We start from the raw sequence: 25,505 nt of genomic DNA on the forward strand, positions 1-25,505 counted from the left end.
TTGATCACATGGTCCAGTAGCATTGTCAGGTTTCTCCACTGTAAAGTTATTTTTCCTCCTTCCCACACTGTACTCTTTGGGAGGAAGTCACTATGCACAGCCCACACTCAGGGGTGGGTGGAGATTAATACTCCCCCCAGAAAGGGTATGATTAATTAGAATTTCTCTATAAGGAAGATTTATCTCTTCTCCCCATTAACTCATTTAATCATTTATTTACAGCAAAATGGACTTTAATATATTTATGTTATAGTCTCTGTTATAATCTAATTCCATATAATTTACGTCGTAGCTGAAATTGTTCCAGGTTTGGCCCTTGGGGGCTCTTCCCGGTTGACTGCTGTGACCCCTGACAGCCTCCGTGCTTTCACCTTTCCAGCGTGCCTTACTCCTGGCGCAGCACGAGACTGCAGAGTCAGCTTGGCCTCGCTCTAGCGTCAGTCATTTCTCTAACGAGCTCTGGCTTCTTTTATTCGAGCGTGCTATTCAGAAGCAAGGTCAGCGCGCGCACAGCTCCTTCTCCGCCCATTAAGCCCGTCCTTAAACGGCGTGGAGGGTGCGCAGCTCTCCCACCCGCTACCACAGCGCAGGCTCGCCGGCCCCATTACCCTTCCCCTCAGGCCGCGAGCGCGCCCCGCGCATGCGCTCTGGGGTCGTGACGTGGGCGGCGGCCAGGACGCTGGCGTGAGGCGGTCGGAGTCCTGCAACCCCGGCTGCGGCTTTGCGCTCTTCCACTTCTTCGGCGTTCGCAGGTGAGTGTCCGCGTCCGTGCCGGGCTCTCACCCCGCGCCCCTCCGAGCGGAGCCCGGGCCCGCACCTCTTCCGCTGCCTGCCCTCTGGCGTCAGTTCCCCGGGAGCCTCCCCGGGCGCGCCCCCCGGCCTCGGTCCTCTCGGTCCCCCCGGGCCCCCCTGGCCGCGGGCTCCGCGCCCCCCGGCCTCGGTGCCGCCGGCTCCGCCGGGGCCCTCCTGCTGCCGCCCCTTCCCCAGGCGCCCCGGGCCCGCCGCCCCTCTGCCGTCCCGGCCTCCCGGCGCCGGGCCTCCGCCCCGCCGTCCCGCTGGTCCGGGGCTGGGGCTGTCCTTCGGCTCTGCTCCGCCCGGAGCGCGGCCCTCCGTGGGAGTCGGGAATGGCCTGGGAGCTCTGCGCTCGCGCGGGCCCCCAGAGTCGTCAGTGCTAGGTGCTCGTGTACTGTCCGGTATTCATCTTTTTCTCGCTTGATCCTCTCACCCGACTAGAAGGGGAACTCCGGAGGGCAGGGATTTTACTTCGCGTCGGCATAGGGTTTTTGTTTGTTTTCGTCTTAGATGTAGAGTAGTTTACATAGAAAAGGCTTCATAAATGAGCGAATGCTGAAGTTCCAGTTTTTCAGGGTGGGTGGAGGAAAGGAATGAGGTGGGACCGTCACATTGTCGAAGAATCTAGGGGAACGTGGTTAATTCCAAATGCGGAATTTGGAAGGCCAAGTGGCCTCTTGGCCCCTGAGAATCTTTCATTTGTGGAGCCACTGCCAGAGGGATGAGGGTTATAGCGAGAGGGAGGAAAGTTCCTGGGTCTTGTGCTCTTGGAGGAAATCAGTGCCAGTGCAAGAAGTGACTTGTCTAAAGTCACACGGGGAATTAGGGCTCGAGCTGGGACTGTTAACTGCCCGTTTACTTAGGGCCCTCAAGATTTCTCGAACAAATTAATTACCGGTATATCTGTATATACGTGCCTGTGCGTGAGAATGCTCCTGTGACTGGTTCTCTTGTGCTCAGGAATGTTCTTGGGTCCAGGAAGTTCCTGACCCTGGGTTGGGCTGCTGGGTATAGAGAGGAGGTGGGAGTTGGGAAGAGACCCTCTGGCTGGGCAAGTGCTTGTCTGGGCTTCTCTTGTGCCGGGTGTTGACTCTGTGGTAGTGGTTTCTGTACTTGACTCCTCCTTTGCCCCTCCTGCTTCCCCCAGACACACGGATCTCTGAGGGCAGGACTCAAACATATTGCAGGGTCATCCTGGCAGACAAGGTAGTGTGTGGCGCTTTGTAGGTGGTCAGTAAATTCTTACTGAAGGAGGCTGCAGAAAGAAACTCAGAACCTGACAGCGGTTCTTTACTGGCATTATATTTTTAATAGTGTTAGCACATTCTCTAAGTAAATGTCCATTTTTTAAAAAAAGTTGAGGTAACATTGGTTTATAACGTTATATAAATTTCAGTCTTGTTAAATTTATTGAGTCTTGTTTGCTGGCCTAATGTGATCTCTTCTGGAGAATGTTTCATGTGGTTTCAAAAAGAATGTATATTCTGCTGTTTTTGGATGGAATGTTCTGTATATATCTATTAAGTCCATATGGTCTAATGTGTCTTTTAAGGCCAGTGTTTCCTTATCGATCTTTTGTCTGGATGATCTATCCATTGATGTAAGTGGGATATTAAAGTCCTCTACTATTATTGTGCTACTGTCATTTTCTCCTTTTTTGTCTGCTAATATTTGCTTTATGTATTTAGGTGCTCTTATGTTGGGCACATAGATATTTATAAATGTTATATCCTCTTGTTGGATTGTTCCCTTTATCATTATGTAATGTCCTTCTGTAAGTAAATTTTCTGATAATTTGATAAGGACTGAATTTATGAAATGTGTACATCAGTGGTATAGAAAGAACAGATACCACTTTTTGTGGTTGTCATATTATTCCTAGGGAAGACAGAAGTTTTTCTTGACTCCCTTTGGAAGCTTTGCTATACTTCCCAGCTTGCCATCCTACACTAATATGTGGTTTCTTTCTCCTTTCCTCTGCTTTTTTTCTTTCTTACTGGATATCTAAAGAAGTTAAAGAATTACTTTATCAACGTCAGTAACTACCAAAAACTGCAGAGAGTAAAATAAACTGTTAAAAGGTGTTAGAAAAAGTGGGGTAGTTGAACCAGTCATGTTTTATTAGTTGTACATTTACTTCTGAATTTGACCATAGGGACAAAAAGTTGAACTTTCTCGCCTCTTTGTCTTCTTAGTCTGTCTGCCTTTGATGAGTGCTTTTATTAGGCTTGTTATTAGGAAGTGGTTGCTACCTGGAAATGGCCAACGCCACATATGAACTGACGTCTAAATGGTGGTGGGTCACCCAGTCCTGCTTGTCCCCTGTGTTGTTTTGAAGTACACTGGGGACTTCTTGTTGCCTTTACATTACAGTTCTTGAAGAACAGAGTTTTCCTCCCTTTCATGAGGAAGTGATTTTTACAGTGAAGGTACAAAGAACACTAACTAGAGGAACCAGGGTATTGTGAACAAGTCAGCTGTAGACAGGTAACCCTGAATTGCAGTTCTTGAAACAAAATAGTAAGGTAGTTATAGCAGTTCTCACTTCGGGAGCATTGCCGCAGGGCTCTTGGGACATCATGTCTCGTTTAACCCCATGAGGTAACTAGTAATATCCTGTCGTTCCGGTAAGAAAGGCGAAGTGTAGTCTCTTGCCCACCCAAAGTTATACCAGTTAGTAAAAGGCAAAGTGGGCTTCAAGCTCAGAACTGCCCGATTCCAAAGGCAGTATTCTTTCCTCCTCTTAAATTGGTCCCTTTTGGATTCAATGCTTTTAAAATGATTTGAGTTCACATTGAAGATAATTCGAATTGTTGGATATGGTTTATATTTTAAAACTTTCTATAGGTTTTCTTGGCATGTGAGTAATGTGGCTATTTTGCAACCAGTTTGCCAGTGTTTTATCCTCTAGAGACCCAACAGCAGGACTGAGACTTTGTCTGATGAGTTTTAGTTTATGCATTAGATTCTGCTCCAGGATATAGGTAGTGAAATGTTGAAATAATTATGAAGTGTGTAATTCAGCAAGGTAAGGCAAAGAGCTCTTCCTGTTCCTTCAGAGACTGATTTGGTTATGTATTCTGGGAGGTTTTTTGGTTTGATTATTTTATTTTATCTGATTTTATTTTTTTCTTCTAGGTTATATGTGTTCAAATTTTGACCCTCAAGAGCATCTTAACTTATTGTCTTCTAAGCCATTTGAGAAGCAGCCTGATGTGCTTCTGTCTTCTAGAATGTTTTCATCAAATTTTAGTCAAGTAGATAGTGAGGAAATAATAGTGAGAATAGTAATAATAATTGCTGTAGGAGCAGCTACCATTTATTGAGTTTTAGTAACCGTCAGGCATTATGCCGAACACTGAATATGTTATTTCACCCAATTTTCCAAACATCCTGTGAAGTAGGTGTTGGTAGTTTTATTTTATAAATCAAGAAACTAAGGCTTGGACAAGTTAAGTAACTTGCCCCAGGTAACTTAAAAGTGATTGAGCCAGGATTCAGAGGCAGGTCTTTTGACTCCAGAGCCTGCATTCTGAAGCATTAGGCTCTGTGAATTTTTAAAAGCATATTAACAAAATCATACTTTGTGATTTTTGGTTTCTAAAGGTATACTAAGTTCCTCCCCCCAATTTAAAAACAAAAACAAAGAACTGTTAGAAGGAAGGTTCAAGTAGGTGGTTTCATCTAGAGGTTTTTTTTTTTGTATATTCGAGGATAAATTATTGCTTACTTGTTTACGCATATCAAAATAATACATATGCACAGATCGAAAAGCCAAATAGTACTTTAAATCTCAGAGCAAAAAACGTCAGTGTCTTGCCCACTCCCTTTCCATTAACTGCAGACAACCATTTTCACCTTTTTTTAGCTGCCTTTTTTATAGTATTTTTATATTTTGGGATGTGATATATTGCTATTGATTTAGATATAGTCTTTGACTTCCCATCCTATAAGACTTTTGCCACCTTGTAAACACTCTTCGATCCAATCTACCAGAAACTCTTAGATGTTGTTAGTCCATGTGTCTGTCCATTGTCCCGTGCCCCGCTCCTCTCCCCTCAACACGCACAGACTCCAGTGCTCTGTCCTGCTCCAATCTGGACTGGTTTCTCTCCCAGGCGTGTTATACAGCTGTCTTCCTGGCACCTGCCTTCACCTGTTTCCTGGGCATTTTCTTTCTCTTGGTCCCTTAGTAGATCCCCTAGTTCCTCTTGATTTATTCTCTCATTTTGGTAGAACACGTTCTTCATTAGGTAAGTAAATCTTGAGCCTTTCATTATGTATATAAATATCTTTATTTTATCTACCTGATTAATAATTTGACTGGGTATGGAATTCTGGCTTGGAAATAGTTTTTTCTCTGCATTTTGAAGATGTTTGTCCATTGCCTTCCAGCTTCTAGCACTGTTGATATAGCTGCCCTATGCTTTGCTAATCCTTTATATGTGACCTCTTTTTTTCTTGGGGAAGTTTTTAGGTTCTGTTCTTTGTCCCTACAGTTCTGAAATTTCAGTCATATACCTTATTCAGGATCTTTTTAAATTCATCCTGCTGGACACTCATTGAAGCTTTTGTGTCTAGAAATGTGTTGTCCTGTTCTGGGAGATGTTTGTATAATATTTCTTCTCTACTCTTTTCTCTGTGGTTTGTTTATGAAATTCTCCTATAAGCAGAATATTTTATATCTCAGGCCCATCCTCTAATTTGTATTTTTCATCTCTTGGACTTTTTTTTTCTTTCAGAGAGATTTCCTCCACCTTGATCTTTTCAACTTTTCTACTGAATTTTAAATTTTTGGGGGCTGGCCCGGTGGCATAGTGGTTAAGTGTGCGTGCTCCGCTGCCGTGGCCCAGGGTTCGCAGATTTGGATCCCGGGCGTGCACCGAGGCACCCCTTGTCAAGCCATGCTGTGGCGGCGTCCCGTATAAAGTGGAAGAACGTGGGCACGGATGTTAGCCCAGGGCCAGTCTTCCTCAGCAAAAAGAGGAGGATTGGTGACAGATGTTAGGTCAGGGCTGATCTTCCTCACACACACACAAAAATTTTTAGTTATCATTTTTAACTAAGAGATCTGAATGTTCCTGTTTTAGAACGTTCTGTTTTTATTTTTGGATACAATATCGTGTATTGTTTCTCTAATAATAGTTTTTTTGTTTTTTTAAGTTTTCTTTTGCTCCTTGTATTGTCTGTGATTCCTGTGAGGTTTTTGTTTTCCTTTTTTCTTTTCTTTTCATCTCTGTTTTTTATTGGACTTTCCTTAAATGTCTGATGGTGCATGCTATCTATTCCTGTTTAAGAGAGATTACTAAAAAACTGATTGAAAGTCTGTGTTTGTTTAAAATTATCACTTGGTGAGCTTTCTTGTAGAATGTTAGGCAGAGACTGGCTTTTTTATTGAAGAACCTCCCAACTGTCAGTATCAATGAGCGTTTCCTCTTGGGCTGTGCCCTTTGCCCGAGCTAGAGTCTGGGATGTAAGTAAAGGAAGAGGACAGGGAGTTGAGGACTTTCACTTACTCTGTTACTCTTCTTTTTTTTTTTTTTTGGTGAGGATGATCAGCCCTGAGCTAACATCTGCCAATCCTCCTGTTTTTGCTGAGGAAGACTGGCCCTGGGCTAACATCTGTGCCCATCTTCCTCCACTTTGTATGGGATGCTGCCACAGCATGGCTTGACAAGCGGTGCGTCGGTGCGCACCAGGGATCCGAACCCTGGGCCGCCGCAGAGGAGTGCACGCACTTAACTGCTATGCCACTGGGCTGGCCCCTCTGTTACTCTTCTAAGTGTGGCATCTCACTCCCAGTCTGAGTTGTGCCTGGTGTCCCCAAGACTAGAGCCTCTGTTTCAGCTTCTCCAGAAAGGAAGTCCTAAGGACTGGGGATGGTAGTTGCCTCGAGGTGTAGAGGGCCTACTGCCTCTTCTTAAAGACTTTCAATAAATTCTGATATTCTTCCCCACCTTCAGAATTACTGTCTCCTACCTCCAGTTTGTGAATCTTTCCAGTGTTCTGTGGCTGGGGTTGGCTTGCTGTGTTTTGGCTTCTTGTTAGCACATAAAAAGCGGAGAAAGCTGCATTTTATGTTAGTTACTGCTTGTCCATTTGCTTTAGAGCTTTCATAATGTTGTTAGCATCTCATGTGCTTTTGTCTCTGCTGCTCTTCTCTTTGTCTTTGTGGCTTTACGCCTTGTTTTCCCCTTAACTCCCATTTAGTTGCATTTCAGGAGGAGGCAGAGTTAGTTGCTTGTGCTCCTTATCGTTCATGTTGGAAATAGCAAAGCAGTCACCGGCATGTGTGATCTTGACGTTACTGGTATATGTTTTGTCTTGGATCCTCATTTTAATGTCACTGTTGTGTCTTCTCTCTTTGAAAATAACTCTTCTCTGAACTGTAGTCTTTAGTGACAAGAAATATGTATTTTCCAGGAATATGTAATATTTCTATGTAATATAGAGGGAAAAATGGAAAGATGGATGTTTAAAGTCTGCCTTTTATTGTTTTTTCCCTCTGAGCACTGGTCCTAGGTAGCTTCAAGGCAGGGCAGGCTAGCAGGATCCAGGATCAGGAATTGGTCTAGGCTGATGAGTAGGGTACCTGTTTTAGGCAGTGGCATGTGAGTGCTCTGTAAGCTGAGTGACAGACAATGTCCCCTTTTCCTTTGCTTTATGGTCAGGGTTCAGGATACATTGTAGGAGCCCAGCAGGGGACAGATTCTAGATAGAAAGATTTAGCTGTGGTCCAGCATAGGTGAGGTGGGTCATTTAAGGAGCAGATGATGGCAGCTGCTTGTTTAAGGACTTGTTGCCGTTGGTGTATCTTATTTATACGGCCCAGTGTGGAGGTCTGTGTTGTGTTACATGTTGCTTATGGGTCGGGAGCCAGGAGCAAGGGTGCTCTTGCTGCTGAAGACTGAGGCTGATGAGGCAATATGCTCCATGTGGTGGTGGTGACACCAAGGTGGTGCCTGATAGAAGAGGCTAGTAGACACAGACGAAGGACACCTGTGGAGATAAAGAACTATTTTCTTGCACTCAGATGACTGCCTACCTTTTGGACTCTGCTAGATGACAAAATGCCCTGACCTCAGTCCCCCAAGAAGATGCCCGGTGGCTGTCAATATTGCCTGATCTGAGTGATGATCCCATTATCATGGAACTTGAATATCCTCTTGGTTTCTTCTGATTTTTCTGGAGACTAGCTGTAAGTGCCTGCCCAGCAAGTGCAAGTAACCAAACTCATGGCATTCCTGAAGGTGTGAATGCCAGGTTCGTTTCTGGGAGTGATTGCCTCCCAGCAGTCTAAGTTTTAGGCTGGTTTGAAGCCTGTTCTTATAGTCTTCTCTGTTGCCTAAGTTTCAGTACACTTGTATCCTTAACTCAGAAGTCTGTGTCTTAAAAAAGAAATCCTAACATCTTAGACAGTAAACACAAAAAATATCTATCATTAATGCAATAACCATTTGAATTATCCAGTGAGAGGAAGATATTATACAAATCAAAATGTTTCAGCTCTTTTTTTAACTTCCCTCCCTGCCCAGTTGTGTGAAATTGAACTCACATTGGAAGGTATGTGTTTTCTCTAAGACATTCTATAGTGATGTATGCTTTTTATTTTTATTTATTTATTTATTTGTGAGGAAGATCAGCCCTGAGCTAACATCAGATGCTAAACCTCCTCTTTTTGCTGAGGAAGACGGGCCCTGAGCTAGCATCCGTGTTCATCTTCCTCTCCTTTATATGGGACGCCACTACAGCATGGCTCGACAAGCAGTGTGTCGGTGCGCACCTGGGATCCGAACCGGTGAACCCCGGGCTGCCTCAGCGGAGCATGTGCACTTAACACTTAACCACTTGCGCCACCGGGCAGGCCCCAGTGATGTATGCTTTTTAATCATCATTTTATACTTAGGATGCCTTTCAGCCTCATTGGTTCTAATGAACTATAATTATCATTTTCAATTTGGCAGTCATGTTGTCACGATTTGGCCATTTGATGCCCTTTCTTCAGCTGGTTGTCTTCTTTATCCTTTCTAAAAGGCATTCCTGAAAGCATGTTTGTGTTTTGACAATAGGACATCCTAGGCATATCTTGAAGTATCCTGTCCCCAGATTGTAACCAGGCTCACTTTCAAGGAGCACTGGCTCCTTTTAGGAGAGGAGACCAGTATTAGAGATAAAAATCTGGGTACTGGGGTACATGTGAGATTGGTTGGTGTAATGACTAAACGTAGACAGGATGATACCAGATAAGGAGCTACTTGAGTCTGTAGAAGAATTACCCTTTTTAAAAAGTCATGAGTTACTGTTGCTAATTCTAGTGTAAGTTTCTTTCTACCTTGCTGTAGGAAGCTAGTTTTGCCTTTCTCTAGTAGTTTTAAACTATTTTATATAGGCACACCAAAGATGTTTATGATGTTGTCCTTTAGATGTAGAAGTTTTGTGTTTTTTCCTTTTTGACTCAAGTAGCCTGGAATTGATTCCCAAGTCAGCTGTTCAGTTTCCTCTTGTTGGCATCTCTTGAGCTGCAGTTACTAGAAAAGTAAAAGAATCCCATCCTCACCCCAAGGAAACACCAAAGAAAACATAGGCAACCCAGATGCTGATCCATACAATTAGTAGATGATAATCAGATAATAGGAAATCTCTAGGTCCTTAAGGTTTTACCTGAAACTCGCTTTTTAACTCTTTATCTTCATGGTGCTAGTGTTGTTGCTAATCTTACAGGCATGTAAAATTGTTGAACTCAGAATCTTAAAAACCTTTGAATAAATGAAGCTGTTTTTAGGGACTGGCCTGGTGGTGTAGCAGTTAAGTGCGTGAACTCCTCTGCGGCGTCCCGGGGTTCAGATCCCAGGCGCGCACCGACGTACCGCTTGTCAAGCCATGCTGTGGCTTCGTCCCATCTAAAGTGGAGGAAGATGGGCATGGATGTTAGCCCAGGGCCAGCCTTCCTCAGCAAAAAGAGGAGGATTGGCAGATGTTAGCTCAGTGCTGATCTTCCTCACCAAAAAAAAAAAATAAAAAAAAAAAGCTGTTTTTAATCTCGATGTTAGTCTGACATTTTGACTATTATGATTGACAGCAAATATAGCCAAAACAGTATCAAGAATCATTAGAGATTTTAAAAAATTTACCGTAAAAGTTCAGGAAACTCCTTTTTATTGCTCTACATTTTTATACTATTCACTCAGTTCCAGAAGCACCAGTTCATAAGGTACCAGCAAAGTTGTATGGCAACATTTCAGTCAGTTTTTATATCTGTATTATAACTAGGTAGCTCCCAGTACCTACAAATAATTTTTAGCCTATTCCTAGATATTTTCTTTTTCACATGAAATACAAACTGAGAATTCAAATTACGATGGTAGGAAGTTTTAGTGTAAATATCCAGGATTTGGTGTGAATGAGTGCGTGCTACATACCCTTCCAGTTTTATGTTCTGAGATCAGCACATCTCTGTAGAGATGTGATACCATCTATAACACTCCATTGCTTGTCTTTTTAATTTCTGGGTTTAACCTGTTTCTTCTACTAGAGTGTGAGCTACATGAGAGCAGGGACTTTGGCCTGGTCGCTGCTGTATCCTTAGTGCCTACTACAAGGCTGGGCACACGTTCGATGCTCAAAGAATATTTCTAGAATGAAAATATGATGGTATTATTTCCCTGCCTCAAATTCTTTTGCAAGTAAATGATTGTTTTAGGCTACAAGTTGCAGGAAACCAGTTCAACCCAGTTTAAATAGTAAAGAAACCTATCATTTTGCTTAGCGGAAAGCCTTGGATTCGGATGGGTTTCCCGGATGGTTGAGTCAGTGGCTCCGCAGAGTCAGCTCTGTTGTCTCTATATTTAGCTGCTCTCAGGACGGTTCGTGGCAGAAGGTGGCTGCCTGCAGCAGTGATCAGCATGCACATCCACTGGGAGAAAGGGAAGATACTGACTTTCTGGATCTAGTTTCCCTGGGACTGTATGTTTGAGCACCTAAATGCGTGGGAGAAGGATGGGGAAGGATGAAGAACTTATTTCCTTTCCTTTTTTATTTTTGTGAGGAAGATCAGCCCTGAGCTAAAATCCACGCTAATCCTCCTCTTTTTGCTGAGGAAGACTGGCCCTGGGCTAACCTCTGTGCCCATCTTCCTCCACTTTATATGGGAGGCCGCCACAGCATGGCCTGACAAGGGGTGCGTCGGTGCGCACCCCGGGATCCAAACCCGGCCCGCCAGCAGCAGAGTGCGCGCACCTAACCGCTACGCCACGAGGCCAGCCCTATTCCTTTCCTTTCTTGGTGAGGACAGACAGCATGAGTTGGCAGAACTTGCAAGGAGATTAAGAACCTTCAGAGTACAAGATTTTGGAGATGCTGGAACATAGAATGACTAGAGCTTGTGGAGCTCTTTTTCTAAAGGTTTGGAGAGAGGTGAGAATTCAGCCATGTTTCAATGTGGGGAAAATTAAATGAGGGGGACTCATTTGTTCTTCTGAGGTGCCCACTTGGGCTTTTGCTCACCTTCCAAACCTTAGTGCCTTAAAGAGAATACCTAGAAGTGCTAAAGTAGAAAACAAAAGTGGCCCATAATCTCAGCCTCCAAATAATATCTGTTTATTTCAAAAAAAAATAAAAGGATATAATACATGCAAATTGTTAAAAAAATTTAGATAGTACAGAAAGGGGTGATAGGACCGAATAGTCACCTTCTTTTCTGATGTACACACAGCATTGCCTCATTCCTCTCCTCAGAAATACACATTGTTAACAGTCTTTATGATTCATTTCAGAAAATACCTGTGCAGGTATCAGCTCTGTGTGCTTATCAGCACACACCATTCTACCTCATTCCTTTCCTATCTGCACCATGACCTGTGCTGTGTGCAGGTGCCCATTAAGCAGTCCTCTGTTGTGGGCACTTAGGTTGGGGCTAGTGTTGTGCAGTATAAGTAGCGTTGCAGTGAATATACCTACATGTTGGTGAACCTCTGCACCTGCGTCAGTGAGGTGTGTTCCCAGTAATGGTGAAATTGCTGGATCAGAGTGTATGAACATTTAAAATTTTGACGGATATTGTCAAATTCCTCTCCCAAAAGGTCGCAGCAGTTTTAATTCCTGCCATCACACTTTCTCCTTCCTGGGTATCGTAGATTTTTTCATTTGTGTCCATCTGATAGATAATATTGTTAACTTGTGTTTTGAATTTTATAAGTTGATTTGAGAGAGAAATTCAGTATCTTATGAGTTTCTTGCCCATGTATGTTTCTTTTTCTGTAAACTGCTAAATGATTGCCATTTCTGTTATATGTGAGCTTTGTAAGTGAAGAAAATTAGCTCCTTGCTGCTGTATGGTTGTAAATGTTTTTTCTTAATCTTTTATTGGTCTTTTTGACCTTTTTAAAAAAATTTTTTAATTTTTTGCCTGGAAAGATTCACCCTGAACTAACATCTGTTGCCAATCTTCTTTTTTTGCTTGAGGACGCTTAGCCCTGAGCTAACATCTGTGCCAGTCCTCCTCTACTCTATATGTGGGACACCGCCACAGCCTGGCTGGTGAGTAGAGTAGGTCCATGCCCAGTGTCTGAACCTGGGCCGCTGAAGGCAGAGTGCATGGAACCTTAACCACTCAGCCACGGGGCTGGGCCCCTTGACCTTTTTTTTTGGCCACTCAGAATTTTATTTTTATGGAGTTAAATTTATCAAACTTTTTCTTAATGACTCTAGTGTTCATCTCTGACCTGGCTGCTCCGCCTGCTGACACCAGTGCACACCTGACTGGGCTGTGTAAAGTTGACTGGGCACACCAGGGACAAAGCTGAGGCAGCTGGACCTCAGAGCCCCAGGACATTGGACATGTTAGGAGAAGCCACAAGTCCTCCACAGAGCTAAATCTTAGTGGTCCTGGGGCTGCTTTATGTCTGATGAGTGAAGTTAGACTTAGGTGGGCAGGGTGTTGAGGCTAAAGCCTCGAGTGGGAGGTGGGGGGGGGAGAGGTTATATTGGCCCCACCGAGGAGGTATTTGGTAAATGCCAGGGGCCAGCGAGGTATATGGCTTTGGTCCCTCCCTCACTTGACACTGAAAGGGATGAGGGTGGAGAATTAGACCAGATGGCTGTGATTGTATTGGATAAGAACGAACATGTGAACTAGTAAAACCCTTGGAATTTCCTGAGAGATAAAGGTGTTGTTATTCAGAATAAACCGCTTTCAGCCATACCTGAGTTTATGCTAATGAGATGATTCTTGGTGGGCCCCTAGGTAACTTCAAGATGGGGCTGGTGACCACAGGAATCAACCTTGTGATTAGAAGGTTAGAACTTTCTAATGGGGCCTCTTTAAAAACCCCTAAATGATGGGGTTCCAAACCTTCTAATTGATGATCACGTAGAGGTGCTGGGAGGGTGGTGTGCCTGGAGAGGTCATGAAAGCTCTGTACTATTTCCCCATTCCTGTCCTATGTATCTCTTCCATTTGGCTGTTCCCGAGTTGTATCCTTTCTAATAAACAGGTAATAGTAAGTAAAGTGCTTTCTTGAGTTCCGTGAGCCATTCTAGCAAATTATCGAGTCTGAGGAGGGGGTCATGGGAATTTATAAGTCTGAAGTATGGGAGGGCCCAAGACATCTAAAGTGGGAGTACTCTGTGGAATTGAACCCTTAACCCATGGGGTCTGATGCTTACTGCAGGTAGGTAGTGTCAAAATCAAATTGAATCAGTAGTATCCAGTTTGTGTCCTGAGAGTGCGAGAATTGGTTGTTGATTAGAAAAGCCCTACACATTTGGCATCAGAAGTGTTGTGAGTAAAAACTCATACGGGCCATTCTGTCTTTTAGGTGTAATTTTGAACCTGCCTGTTTCTTCTCCTATAGGTGAAAAGATGGCGTTTGTGAAGAGTGGATGGTTGCTGCGACAGAGTAAGTACAGGACGTGAGCCCCTTGGACTAGGTTTAATGTTGCCTTAGGCCGCATCTTTATTTCTGTTGCTGAAACAGATTACATTGAAAAACAAATAGCAGAGTCTGATTAGTGTTTTTGCCATGGATTTTCTCTTGGAAAGTTTTAGAGCTCCGTGAACTGTTTCTCTGCACACACGGAGCTCCTTGGTTGCTGCATTGACAAGAACCAGGGAACATTGGTAATCCCTGCTGGTTTCTCTTTTCTTACTAGCTTGCTTTATGATTAGTGGCTGACCTGAGGCTCTCCTTGAATCAGACAAGCTCAGCTGATATATTAGCATGAAGGTACTGCTCTCTTTGTGGGAAATACCTGTCTTATCTGGGGATTCAACAGTGACTGAAACACTGGAGTCTTTTTTTTTGTGTGTGAGGAATATCAGCCCTGAGCTAACATCTGATGCCAATCCTCCTCTTTTTGCTGAGAAAGATTGGCCCTGGGCTAACATTCATGCCCATCTTCCTCTACTGTATATGGGACTCCGCTGCAGCATGGCTTGACAAGCGGTGCATCGGTGCGTGTATGGGATCCAAACCTGCGAACCCTAGGGCCTCCGAAGCAGAGTGCAGGCACTTAACCTGATACACTACCCGGCAGGTCCCTGGAGTCTGTAATTATAGGGATGAAGATTTGACCTGAGGGAATGAGTTTATCTAAAACCAAACCTTTTGTATCTCCAGAAGGACTCTGGAGAAGAGGCTCAATTCTTTATTTATGGGATGGAGATCCAGTTCCTGAGACTCCTCTCTGTGGGCTTATCTTTCATACACCGTCTGCTTATCTCTGAGGCTGCCACCTGAAGTAGGATTCATAGTGTGTTTTAAAGCAGGAAGAACCAGCTCTGTTGAAGAAAGCGTAAGCAGATTATTCTCCCATCTTTCTAGAAAGAGCAGAGTTAAGGGAGAAGTGACTACGTCATTTATTCCTACAGCAAAAAACTGAGCTGTAGTTTATATTGTTTATTGTTTAGTTATGAATTTATATTTGAGGTATACCTTCAGAACTTAGTTATCCTTGAGACGAGCAGTGAAGAATGGACTGTATACCTTAGAAAGTTTATAAAAACTATTACTTATGAAGCTTGTTTGTGTTCCTGTTGTACAGATTTTGCATATAGTATGTAATTCTCACAACAGTTCTGTGAGGTAGGTGGCATTATACCAGTTTCCAGTTGAAGAAACTGAGGTTCAGTATATTAGGTAACTTGTCCAAGTGTTAACTATGGGCAGCAAAGATACTTTCAAACTCAGGACTGTCTCATTTCGACATTGACACGCTTTCTGCCAGGAGATAAGCCTTCAGCCTGTCTGTCCTGTTATTAGTTCTACATTCCCAGACCGAGAGCTGAACCAGGTTGTCCTTTCCAGGTCTGTGATAGTCCTGTATTCTAAGAATAGATAGAGCTGTTGTAATGCTGGCTTTAAAAAGAAAGTCCTGGCATATTGGAGTCTAGCTCCAATCTTTGTGTAAGTTTCCTTGTCTTGGATTTTGTGATCACAACTTCCCCCAGATGGTCAGGGGGACATGGAGAACTGCTCAGACCTTGAAGATGTGCCTTCCTTTCCTGGCCTTTCCGATGTGCATTGGTTTTTCTCCTTAGCCTCTACTGCACCCTTCCTTGTTTGAAGGCGAACTTTCCTTTTTCCATAATTCAATATAAATGCTCTGTCAGTCTCAGAGAACAGTGACCCTTTCAACAATTTTGTGTTCCGCATCAGTGCCTGTCATGATGATGTGCACAAAATAGATGTCCTTTGAACAAGTTGTACAGACTTTCCAATGTCCTGGTCCATGGCTATCTCAAAAGTGTGTATTCAGAAGACTTATTCCATTTCCCCATCTCCCAAAGTGTGGGTTAGTTTTCCTTTGCTGCAAGCAGAAGTATCAATCACAGTAAAATGAGATGAGATGTATTATATTCACTGCGTTACAGAACAGCAGAGATACACATGTGGTTACATGTGTGCAAAGCTGTCTCCATGACTCATTTTCCTGCTGTTGCCACATAGACCCTCAGGGCCCAGTATCTGGACTCTGGAGGACAGCCTAATTTGGGAGTCTGCAGTCAGGGCTCTGATGGCAGGTGGCATACTTGGGTAGAACTCCCCAACCCAGTGATTCCACCTGTCTGTGTTTGGGTGGCTCTATTTGGTAGTTTCCGCATAGCTCAGGTGCTGCCAATCAAATGGATGCTGGGTGTCACTTATTTATCAGTTTGTGCAAGGGCTGTGGCTGCCCCTCTCAGCGAGAAGGGTGCCTGATTGTGGTAAACGAAATTCAGAAGGCCGACGGGTCACATATTTGGTTGAAACCATTAGCAGACGTGGGAGCGTAAGAAGTACATGGAATGGGATTTGTGCACATTGGCCAAGAACAAGGTGGGGTCTACAGGAACAAAAGGTAGTGTGTGGGTGTGAGAAAGGTGCAAGGATGACTTGGAGTGAAAACTGGCCTTTTAGGTTTCCCTTTTGGCTGATAAGGAAATTAGAGTTTTATAAAGTTAAATGTCTAGTCCAAGATTACAAATGAAAGGATGAATTCACTCAAACTGGTAGAGACGTGTGAGGTATAGGATGGATGCATGCAGGGTAGGAGTCAGGCCCTCGGCCTGGGTTTATTTAGTGTCCGGGGTGTGGATGTATCCAGTGTCTGTGTCTGCCTCAGGCAGGGGGACCCTCCCAGCTGCGGGCTTTAAGGGAAGGTGAATGTTATAGAAGAGTTTTTCCAAAAGAGGAAGGTGGTGTTATTTGTATATGGAGACTTTACAGTTCAACATTTTCTGATCAGTCTAGCAAAGTTAGATACTACTGGGAAAGTTAAGATATACTGCATGGAGAATTTGTTAAACATGTTTCATTAGCTCAAAATCAAGGTTTTATTTGATTTTTTTTTTTCCAGTTTTGGGACTTTTAAGTTGGCAGCGTTCTCAGTATCGCTGTGTGCTGCATGCAGCCGTGGTACAGTGTGGGTGTGCATGCCCTTGGGGTCTGCTTTCACTTCCATGTGAATGTACTACTCTGGGCAGTTATATGCAGGTGTACTTATGGGGCCAGAGTAAAGTTTTCTTTGTTTCTGTTCCCTGTGAATTAGAGGACAAAGTTTTGGCTCAAGGCCGATGTTTCGCCTTTTTTTTTTTTTCTTTCAGGTACTATTTTGAAGCGCTGGAAGAAGAATTGGTTTGACCTGTGGTCAGATGGTCACTTGATCTATTATGATGACCAAACTCGGCAGAGTGTTGAGGATAAGGTCCACATGCCAGTGGACTGCATTAATATCCGCATGGGGCACGAGTGTCGGGGTAAGTGGGTCTGTCTTGGCCAGCTTCTGTCATCTACCCTTCCCCATTTTGGTCTTTTTTTTGTGAGGAAGATCAGCCCTGAGCTAACATCTGTCATCAATCCTCCTCTTTTTGCTGAGGAAGATTGGCCCTGGGCTAACATCCGTGCCCATCTTCCTCCACTTTATATGGGACGCTGCCACAGCATGGCTGACACGCGGTGCATTGGTGCGCGCCTGGGATCCGAACCCCGGGCCGCTGCAGTGGAGCGTGCGTGCACTTAACCACTATGCCACCGGGCTGGCCCCCACCCTTCCCCATTCTTCTCTTTTGTTTTTGTTTCCGAGGAAGATCAGCCCTGAGCTAACATCCATGCCAATCCTCCTCTTTTTTTTTTTTTGCTGAGGAAGATTGGCCCTGGGCTAATATCTGTGCCCATCTTCCTCTACTTTACATGGGATGCCGCCACAGCATGGCCTGACAAGGGGTGCATTGGCGCACGCCTGGGATCCGAACCCGGGCAGCCAGCAGTGGAGCACAAACGCTTAACCGCTACGCCACGGGGCCAGCCCCCACCCTTCCCCGTTCTTGATGGGCGTTGAATCCTCTTCCTTACCCATGCTACTTTCATTAACAGGCCAAAGAAGTGTTTCATCTGGGAAGAGGTAACCACAGTGGGGACCCAGACACTTAGATCATGAACCATGTTTGGGGCAAATTAATTTTCTCATCTGAGTTAGACCCATCAGTCCACATTCCTTCCTTTCTCATGGAGAAGGTAGTAGAGAACTAGGGAAACAGAGTACTGGGAACCCCAAGAAGGATGGAGCCACCCTAGGCAGTGTAGATTCTGTGACTCAGAAACTGGCATCTTATTGATTACAACTCCAGTTAGTTTCTTAAAATCAATGCTGTCTTGGTTTTCTGTAGTTATACCTTATATTCATTTTAAAAGAATAGATTTTTAACAAGCTTAGACTTTTGTATTTCTAATTAATGGCATAGGTGGACTTTCCTGTTCATTTTAGTACCTCTGTTGCTATTTGGAATAAAGAGTCTGCTGTAGTAAACATTGATGTTTGTAACATCCTGCCCCTTCATGTTAGTTCTTGAATTAAGGAGTCACATATGAGATAGTTGCTTGTATAACCATTGGTGTTGTGGTATCTTGCCCCTATATATTAGTTCTTGAAACTCAAGTCTCCACGGACCAGGTGTTGAAATCCTTGCTAAACTAGGCTCACATATCATAGATCTTATTTCTTGGTACACAGAGATACTTCAAAAATCTGATATTTACTTTTAAAGCAGTGATCTATTTTGATGCTTCCTGTGAACAAAAGCAGTAAGTATTCTCTTATCTGATGCTTTGTAACATTTTCGTTGTGTGGAGCTTATTCTTCTAAGGCCTTATTCTTCTAAGGGGTCTTCTGTACATCTCCATCTGTGGAATGCCCTCCAAAGAGGCCTGCTCATTCTTCCTGTAGGAAGTTTAATTAGAATGGAGTTGATTCATCTTGGGTTCTGTAGAGCAGGAGGAAGATGTGTTGTAATTGAAATGTTCTGAATACTGGTCTTTTGCTTATCTGAGCTGTCAGGTAAGAAGAAATCCTTTTAAAGAAACCATATAAATATTCCTTTATTCTACTTCTTTTTCGTAGATGTTCAGCCTCCAGATGGGAAGCCGAAAGACTGTATGCTGCAGATTGTTTGCCGAGATGGGAAAACTATCAGTCTTTGTGCAGAAAGCACAGATGATTGTTTGTAAGTTTTATTTTTTTATGTGTTTAATTTAAAAAGTATTTTCTGTTTTAATGTCCAGTTATCAGGAAGGGAAAAGAAGGTGAGTGGAGTTTTCCTTCAGGCAGCAGAATAAGTAACTCAGAGGATGTGTGAAAGAAATGTATCAGGATCTTATTCCATCTCTAATAATCCTGATCCTAGTTTCTGCCTTTCTGGAGCTGCCCAGGCAGATTCCCACTATAGTGAGAATGGCAGAAAGTATTCCCATACAGTCCCTTTGCACTCTCTTTTTCCATTACTAGATGCATATTGGGAATGGACATAGTTGAATGAATCCTCAAATCTTGTTCTTTTTATGTTAAAAGTCTTTTAAAACAGTACTGACATCTGTATTATGCAGCCTTTTCCTTCCTTTGGTGGTTCTTAGTCCCATCTGCCATATCTGAAGAAGGGATGTGGAACTACAAGGAGGCAAACCCAACTTTATTAATTCTCAGCTTGTCAACATTGACATTGATGGTGGATCAGAATCTTGATAACACTGATTTAATGAAATTTGGAGAGAAGAGTTTTTTTTCCCTGTCCACTCTGTGCTACTACCCTGGGTTAACTCTGGACGTTGTGAGAATTCACTAACAGAGATTACTGTAATATTCATATGTATGTGACAGTTTCATAGACTCCAGCAGACCAGTCAGAGTACCTGCCCCCTATTTCACATATATTTTCATCTTCAATTTAAACATTTATTCCATACTAAACTATAGGGTTTATTTTTAAATCCCAGATGTAGCGTCTTTTTTTATACTTTTCTGGTTTATATCAGTGAATCTTAAATGATATTTTCTGGAAGAGATGTGGCTTTCCTAAAGACTGATGGAGAAATGACTGCATATCAAGCTAGTTTGCTACTTTTTTATAAACTGGAGCTATATTATTACTGTTTAATAATTTAAGCTTATGTGTATTGGATACTTACTTTGCACTGTGCTTTCCTATGTTATTTAATCCTCACCATATCTTGTAAGGTGGGTACTTTTCCTTTTGTTATAAGAAATTGAGGCATAGTGAGGTTAAGTAACTTCCTGTATCAGTTTTTTAATATTCCTGTAATAAATTACCACAGTGGCTTCAAATAATACAAATTTATGATTACATTTCTGGAGGTCACAAGTTCAGGAGGGGTTTCATTGGGTCTCAGAGTACCACAGGGCTGTGCTCCTTCTGGAGGCTCTAGGAGAGAATCTGTGTCCTCCCCTTTTCCAGCTTCTAGAGGCCTCCTGCATTCCTTGGCTTCTGGGCCGAGCCCTTCTCATGCTGTCATCTCTCTAGTTCTCTACAGTCAGGGAAGGTTATATATGCTTTTAAGGACTTATGAATAGTTTAGGCCAACCTGGATAATCCAGGATAATCTCCCCATCTCAAGGTCCTTAACCTTAATTATGGCTACGGAGTGCCTTTGCCCTGTGAGGTAACACCTTCACAGATTCTGGGGATTAGGATATGGACGTTTTTGTGCATCATTCTGCCCACCACATTTCCCAAGTTTTAGAGCTGGTAGACTAGACTAGAGCTGGTAGACTAGACTCCTTTGTCTCCAGAGCCCTTTGTCCTCAACTGCTCTGCTCTACTTGATGCTGAGATGTCACATGTATGGAATGTTCCTTTAGGTAATAGTGGAAAAAATATCAGGAACTAAAATTTTATAAGGAACATGGGAGGTTTTGTTATTGGGGAGGGAGAACAGGTAAAAGTATGCTGAAGAACTTGCCTTATTTGGCCTAGAAGAGCGGATGGGTCAGAGACTGACTTTTTCTTCACCTATCTGGGAAAATAGAGGTTTATATATGTGTCTAATTTTAAGGGTATAAGTTAGGAAAGATAGCAATGGAGGATAATACTTTTTTTAAACAAGAAGAATAAAAAGGAACAGAAAAAAATTCCTCATGGCAAAAAAAAAAGAAACAGCAGGTAAACTTAATAAAGCATGACAGGAAATGAACTAGCAGTAATTAGACCAATAATATCTATGATCTCAATAAATGTGAGTTGGTTACATTCCCCTGAAAAAGAATAAGATTTGAGATTGGGCAGAAAATACAAAGTCCAGCTCTATATTCTGTTAACAAGAAACACACTTGAAGTGACATGACACAGAAAGATAAAAAAGTAAAGAATAAGAGACGTTAATTTCCTGTGGCTGTCATAAGAAAGTGCCACGAACTGAGTGACTTAAAACAACAGAAATTTATTCTCTCACAGTTCTGGAAGCTAGAAGTCTGAAATCAATGTGTCAGCAGAGGCAAGCTTCTTCTGAGACTCTAAGTAGAATCCTCTCTTGGCTCTTCCTGGTTTTGGTTGTGGCTGGTGATCCTTGGTGTTCTTGGCTTGCACCTATATCACTCCAATCTCTGCCTCTGTTGTAACACAGCATTCTTCCTGTGTGTCTGTGTCGAAGTTTCTCTTCTCATAAAGACACCAATTATATTAGATTAAGGACCCACGTTAATTCAGTATGACCTCTTCTTAACTCGATTCCACCTGCAAAGACCCTATTTCTGAATAATACACAGGTACTAGGGATTAGGACTTCACCATATCTTTTGACAGGGAACACAATTCAACCCATAACAGAGACCTTTGAGTGTAGATGTGAAATCTGGATCATCTACCCCAACTATCTAGTGAAATGAAGGGGAAAACAGTTCAGCAGCAACAGCCAAATAAAGAAGTTCAACTTCAAGTACAGACCACAAAGAATGACAGTCAAAGAAAGAAGATTCTGTTGAGATGTAGCACCATTTTTAACCCCACCCCAACTCCCAGAAGCAGTAAGAAGATGAGTTAATTAAATCTTGCAAATTTTTGGTAATCCTCTGCAATCTGGAGGGATGCTGATTAAGGGAATAAGATCCTTTTTGGAAAAGCTAAGGAAAAATCCTTGAGAATATGTTGTCCTTGGGACCTCAGCAGAGATTGGAAGGGTCCCCCAGGGCTTGTCATTTCAGAGCACTGGAAGGCATTGAAGCTCATGAGATCATTCTCTGGCTGATGAAGTGAGCCCTAGCATGAGACGTTCAAAGAAATATGCTCAGAAGAGTATAGAACCCAGATTTTTCAGAAGGGATTTACTAAGTTCCACAAGAAACCTCCTTCTCTTCCACCCTTATACCCTCAGATTACAGAAAAGTAATTGAGAGTAACACCTATTCATCAAACTGTTGCTGGGGTGGGGCTACCAACTGATGCCAGATGGAGTAGGAAAGGTGTCAAGAAGAAATAACAGAGCAAATAGAAGTTTTAGATATTACTTCCCATGTTAAACATGAGCAGGATGCAAAGAAATGGCTTTGCAGCTATGCAAATATACTATAAAGGAAAAATAAGAAAAAGAAAATGCAAACCTCAGAAAAAGCTCCTAGTCTGTAGGAAAATGAAACCCAAGAAACAGAAGCGGGTTTTCTAAGAATGCTTTTTTTGCTACCATATTTAAAATTATAACTCCCCTTGCACTGTAAACGTGCATACATGCTCACCATTTAACTGTTTATTCATCTCGTTCTTCATTTCCAGATAACCTACATGAGAGCAGGGATTTATGTTTCTTTTGTGCCCTTTTGCATCTCTGTAGCCTAGAAGGCCTGTCACGTAGTGTACCTACCATTCGTTTTATAATCTAAAGTAAAGAGGTAAATCTTGTACCCCAAGCCCAACTAAAGAAATGAATCACTGGCATGGAGGAAAGACTTGAGATACTCTCAGTGAAAGCTGGGGAAAAAGAGGAAAGAATTTAGAGAAAAGATCAGAGCTGTGTTAGACTAAAAGAGTTTATCAGAAAGATTATTGATGTCTGGAAAGTATAGAACCCAAAAAGATAGTTAGAATCAACGTAAGAAAAATTTTCTGAAATGACAGAAATGAATTCGCAGACCAAAGGCAATACTAGACTCTCCTACCTGACATGATAACAAAAAAAATCCAGTTGCACTGTATGAACAATCCAATATGATACCTTTTAGCAAAATGAATGACAGTAGTATACTGCTTGTAAATCTGTTGGGGGAATTTTGCAACTTCACTGCATTAATTAGAAAACCAGAACATTTGAAAGTAACTTAGCAAAGCTTTCAACTCAAGAAGATAGTAAAATGACAATAAAACATAAAAGGAATTGATAAAGATAAGAGAAGAGGGATGGGGAGTCAGAAAGGTGAGGGGATGAGGGAGGGAGAGCAGAAAACTTATGATATTTAAGATTTAGGTATCTAGTTTTTATGACCACCTAGGGGAAAGTTGGTAGTAGAAGTTGTTACAGTCTTTTTCCAGCACCGTCTGGCAGTACACACCGAAATAGATTATATTTTCATCTTTTGACCCAGCAGTTTCACTCTTTGGAATTTGTCCTATGGAAATGTTTACGTAAGGGTGCAGAGGTAATGGGGATGTTAGTAGCAACATTATTTTCATGTATGACAAACCCACATCTAATACCATATTCAACGGTGAAGGGTTGAAAGCTTTCCCACTAAGATCAGGAACAAGATGAGGGTGCTCGTCACTCTTTCTTCTGTTCAACATAGCACTGGAATCTTAGTCAAAGCAGTTAGGCAAGAAAAGGAAATAAAAATCATCCAAATAGGAAGAAGTAAAATTATCTCTGTTTACAGGTGATATGAACTTATGTACAGGAAACCCTAAAAACTCTACCAAAAAACTGTTAGACCTAATAGATGATTGCAGTAAAGTTGCAGGATACAAAATCAACATACAAAGATCAGTTGCGTTTCTGTACACTAACAATGAACTATCTGAAAAAGAAAACAATTCCATTCACAACAGCATCAAAAATAATAAAATACTTAGAAATAAATTTAACCAAGGAGGTGAAAGATCTGTACACTGAAAATTACAAGACATTGGTGAAAGAAATTGAAAAAGAAATAAATGGAAAGATATTTCATGTTCATGGATTGGAAGAATTAATATTGTTAGAATGTCCATACTACCCAAAGCCATCTGTAGATTTCAGTACAATTCTCATCAAAATTTCAATGGCATTTTTCACAGAAATACAAAAAGTCCTAAAATTTGTGTGGAACCACAAAAGGACCCTGAATAGCCAAAGAAGTCCTGAGAGAGAACAACAAATCAGGAGGCATCACAATTCCTGTTTTCAAACTTTATTACCAATCTGTAATAGTCAGAACAGTATGGTATTGGCGTAAAAATAGGCACATATGCCAATGGGACAGAATCTAGATTGCAGAAATAAATGCATGCAAATATGGTCAATTAATACTTGACAAGGAGGCCAAGAATACTCAGTGGGGAAAGGATCGTCTTCAGTAAATGGTGTTGGGAAAACTGAATAATCACATGCAGAAGGATGAAATTGGACCCCTATCTTACACAACTCACAAAAATTAACTTGATTTGGATTAAAGACTTAAATGTAAGACCCTAAACTGTAAAACTACTAGAAGAAAACATAGGGGAAAAGATCTTTGAGATTGGTCTTGGCAATAATTTTTTAGATAGGACACCAAAAGTGCAAGCAACAAAAGCAAAAGTAAACAAGTTAACAAGTGGGACTACATCAAACTAAAAAGCTTCTGCACAGCAAAAGGAACATTCAGAAAAATTAAAAGGCATCCTACAGAATGGGAGAAAATATTTGCAAACTACGTATGTGGTAAGGCATTAATATCTAGAATATATAAGGAACTTGTACAACTCTGTATAGCAAAAAAAAAAATCTGATTAAAAAATGGGCAAAGGACTTGAATAGACATTTTTCCAAAGAAGACATACAGATGGCCAACAGGTACATGAAAAGATGTTCAGCATCACAATCATCTGGGAAATGCAAATCAAAACCACAGTGAAACCACCTCACACCTCTTAGAATGGCTTTTATCAAAAAGATGAAAGATAAGTGTTGGCAAGGATGTAGAGTAAAGGGAACCCTGTGCATTGCTGGTGGAACTGTAATAGGTCCAACCACTAAGGATATGTTATGCAGGTTCCTCAGAAAACTAAGAAGAGAACTACCATATGATCTAGCAATCCTACTTCTGGGTATATATCTGAAGGAAATGAAATCACCTCCAAGAGATAATCTGCACTCGCACGTTCACTGCAGTGTTAGATAGTAGCCAAGACGTGGAAACAACCTAAATGTCTGTCAGTGGATGAATGAATAAAGAACATGTGATTTATTCCGTGTATGTGTGCACACACACACGATGGAAAATTATTCAGCCATAAAAAAGATGGAAATCCAGCCTTTTGCACAGTGTGGATGGACCTTGAGGGCATTATGCTAAGTGAAATAAGTCAGACAGAGAAAGACAAATACTGCATGTTCTAACTTTTGTGTAGAATCTGCAAAAGCCAAACTCAGAGAGTAGAATGGTGGTTGCCAGGTGCTGGAGGTTGGGGGAAATGGGGAGATATTGGTCATAGGGTACAAACTTCAAGCTATAAGATGATTAAGTTCTGTGCATCTAATGTACAGCATGGTGACTGTATTAACAATACTGTATTATATACTTGAAAGTTAAGAGAATAGATCTTAAATGTTATCACCCGAAAAAATGTAATTATGTGAGGTGATGGAGGTGTTAACCATATGGTGGTAATCGTTTAGCAGTATAGGTGTATTAGATCATCACGTACATCTTAAACTTATGTATGTTATATGTCAATTTCTTGAGCTGGCAGAAAATTACCAGCATTATTTTTAAGTACAGAAAAT

At 42.0% G+C, this 25,505-nt stretch overlaps 1 protein-coding gene across 5 annotated transcripts in view; it reads left to right on the top strand.

Moving 5' to 3' along the window:
• Positions 1-650: 650 nt before the first annotated feature.
• The window catches only part of PLEKHB2 (pleckstrin homology domain containing B2), a 156,929-nt gene continuing 132,074 nt past the window's right edge, over positions 651-25,505 (top strand). The window contains exons 1-4 of one of the 5 annotated variants that reach the window (XM_058548718.1): positions 651-752; positions 13,644-13,688; positions 16,874-17,026; positions 18,667-18,769. In XM_058548718.1, the coding sequence (XP_058404701.1) occupies positions 13,652-13,688; positions 16,874-17,026; positions 18,667-18,769 (293 nt within the window). In that variant the 5' untranslated portion in view covers positions 651-752; positions 13,644-13,651. Of the gene's footprint in view, positions 753-13,620; positions 13,689-16,873; positions 17,027-18,666; positions 18,770-25,505 lie in introns of those variants that run through there. The other 4 variants (XM_058548716.1, XM_058548720.1, XM_058548719.1 and 1 more) reach the window with 4 other exon arrangements.

The sequence above is a fragment of the Diceros bicornis genome, chromosome 10, assembly GCF_020826845.1.
Source record: "Diceros bicornis minor isolate mBicDic1 chromosome 10, mDicBic1.mat.cur, whole genome shotgun sequence".
In the NCBI taxonomy this organism is placed as follows: Eukaryota; Metazoa; Chordata; class Mammalia; order Perissodactyla; family Rhinocerotidae; genus Diceros; species Diceros bicornis.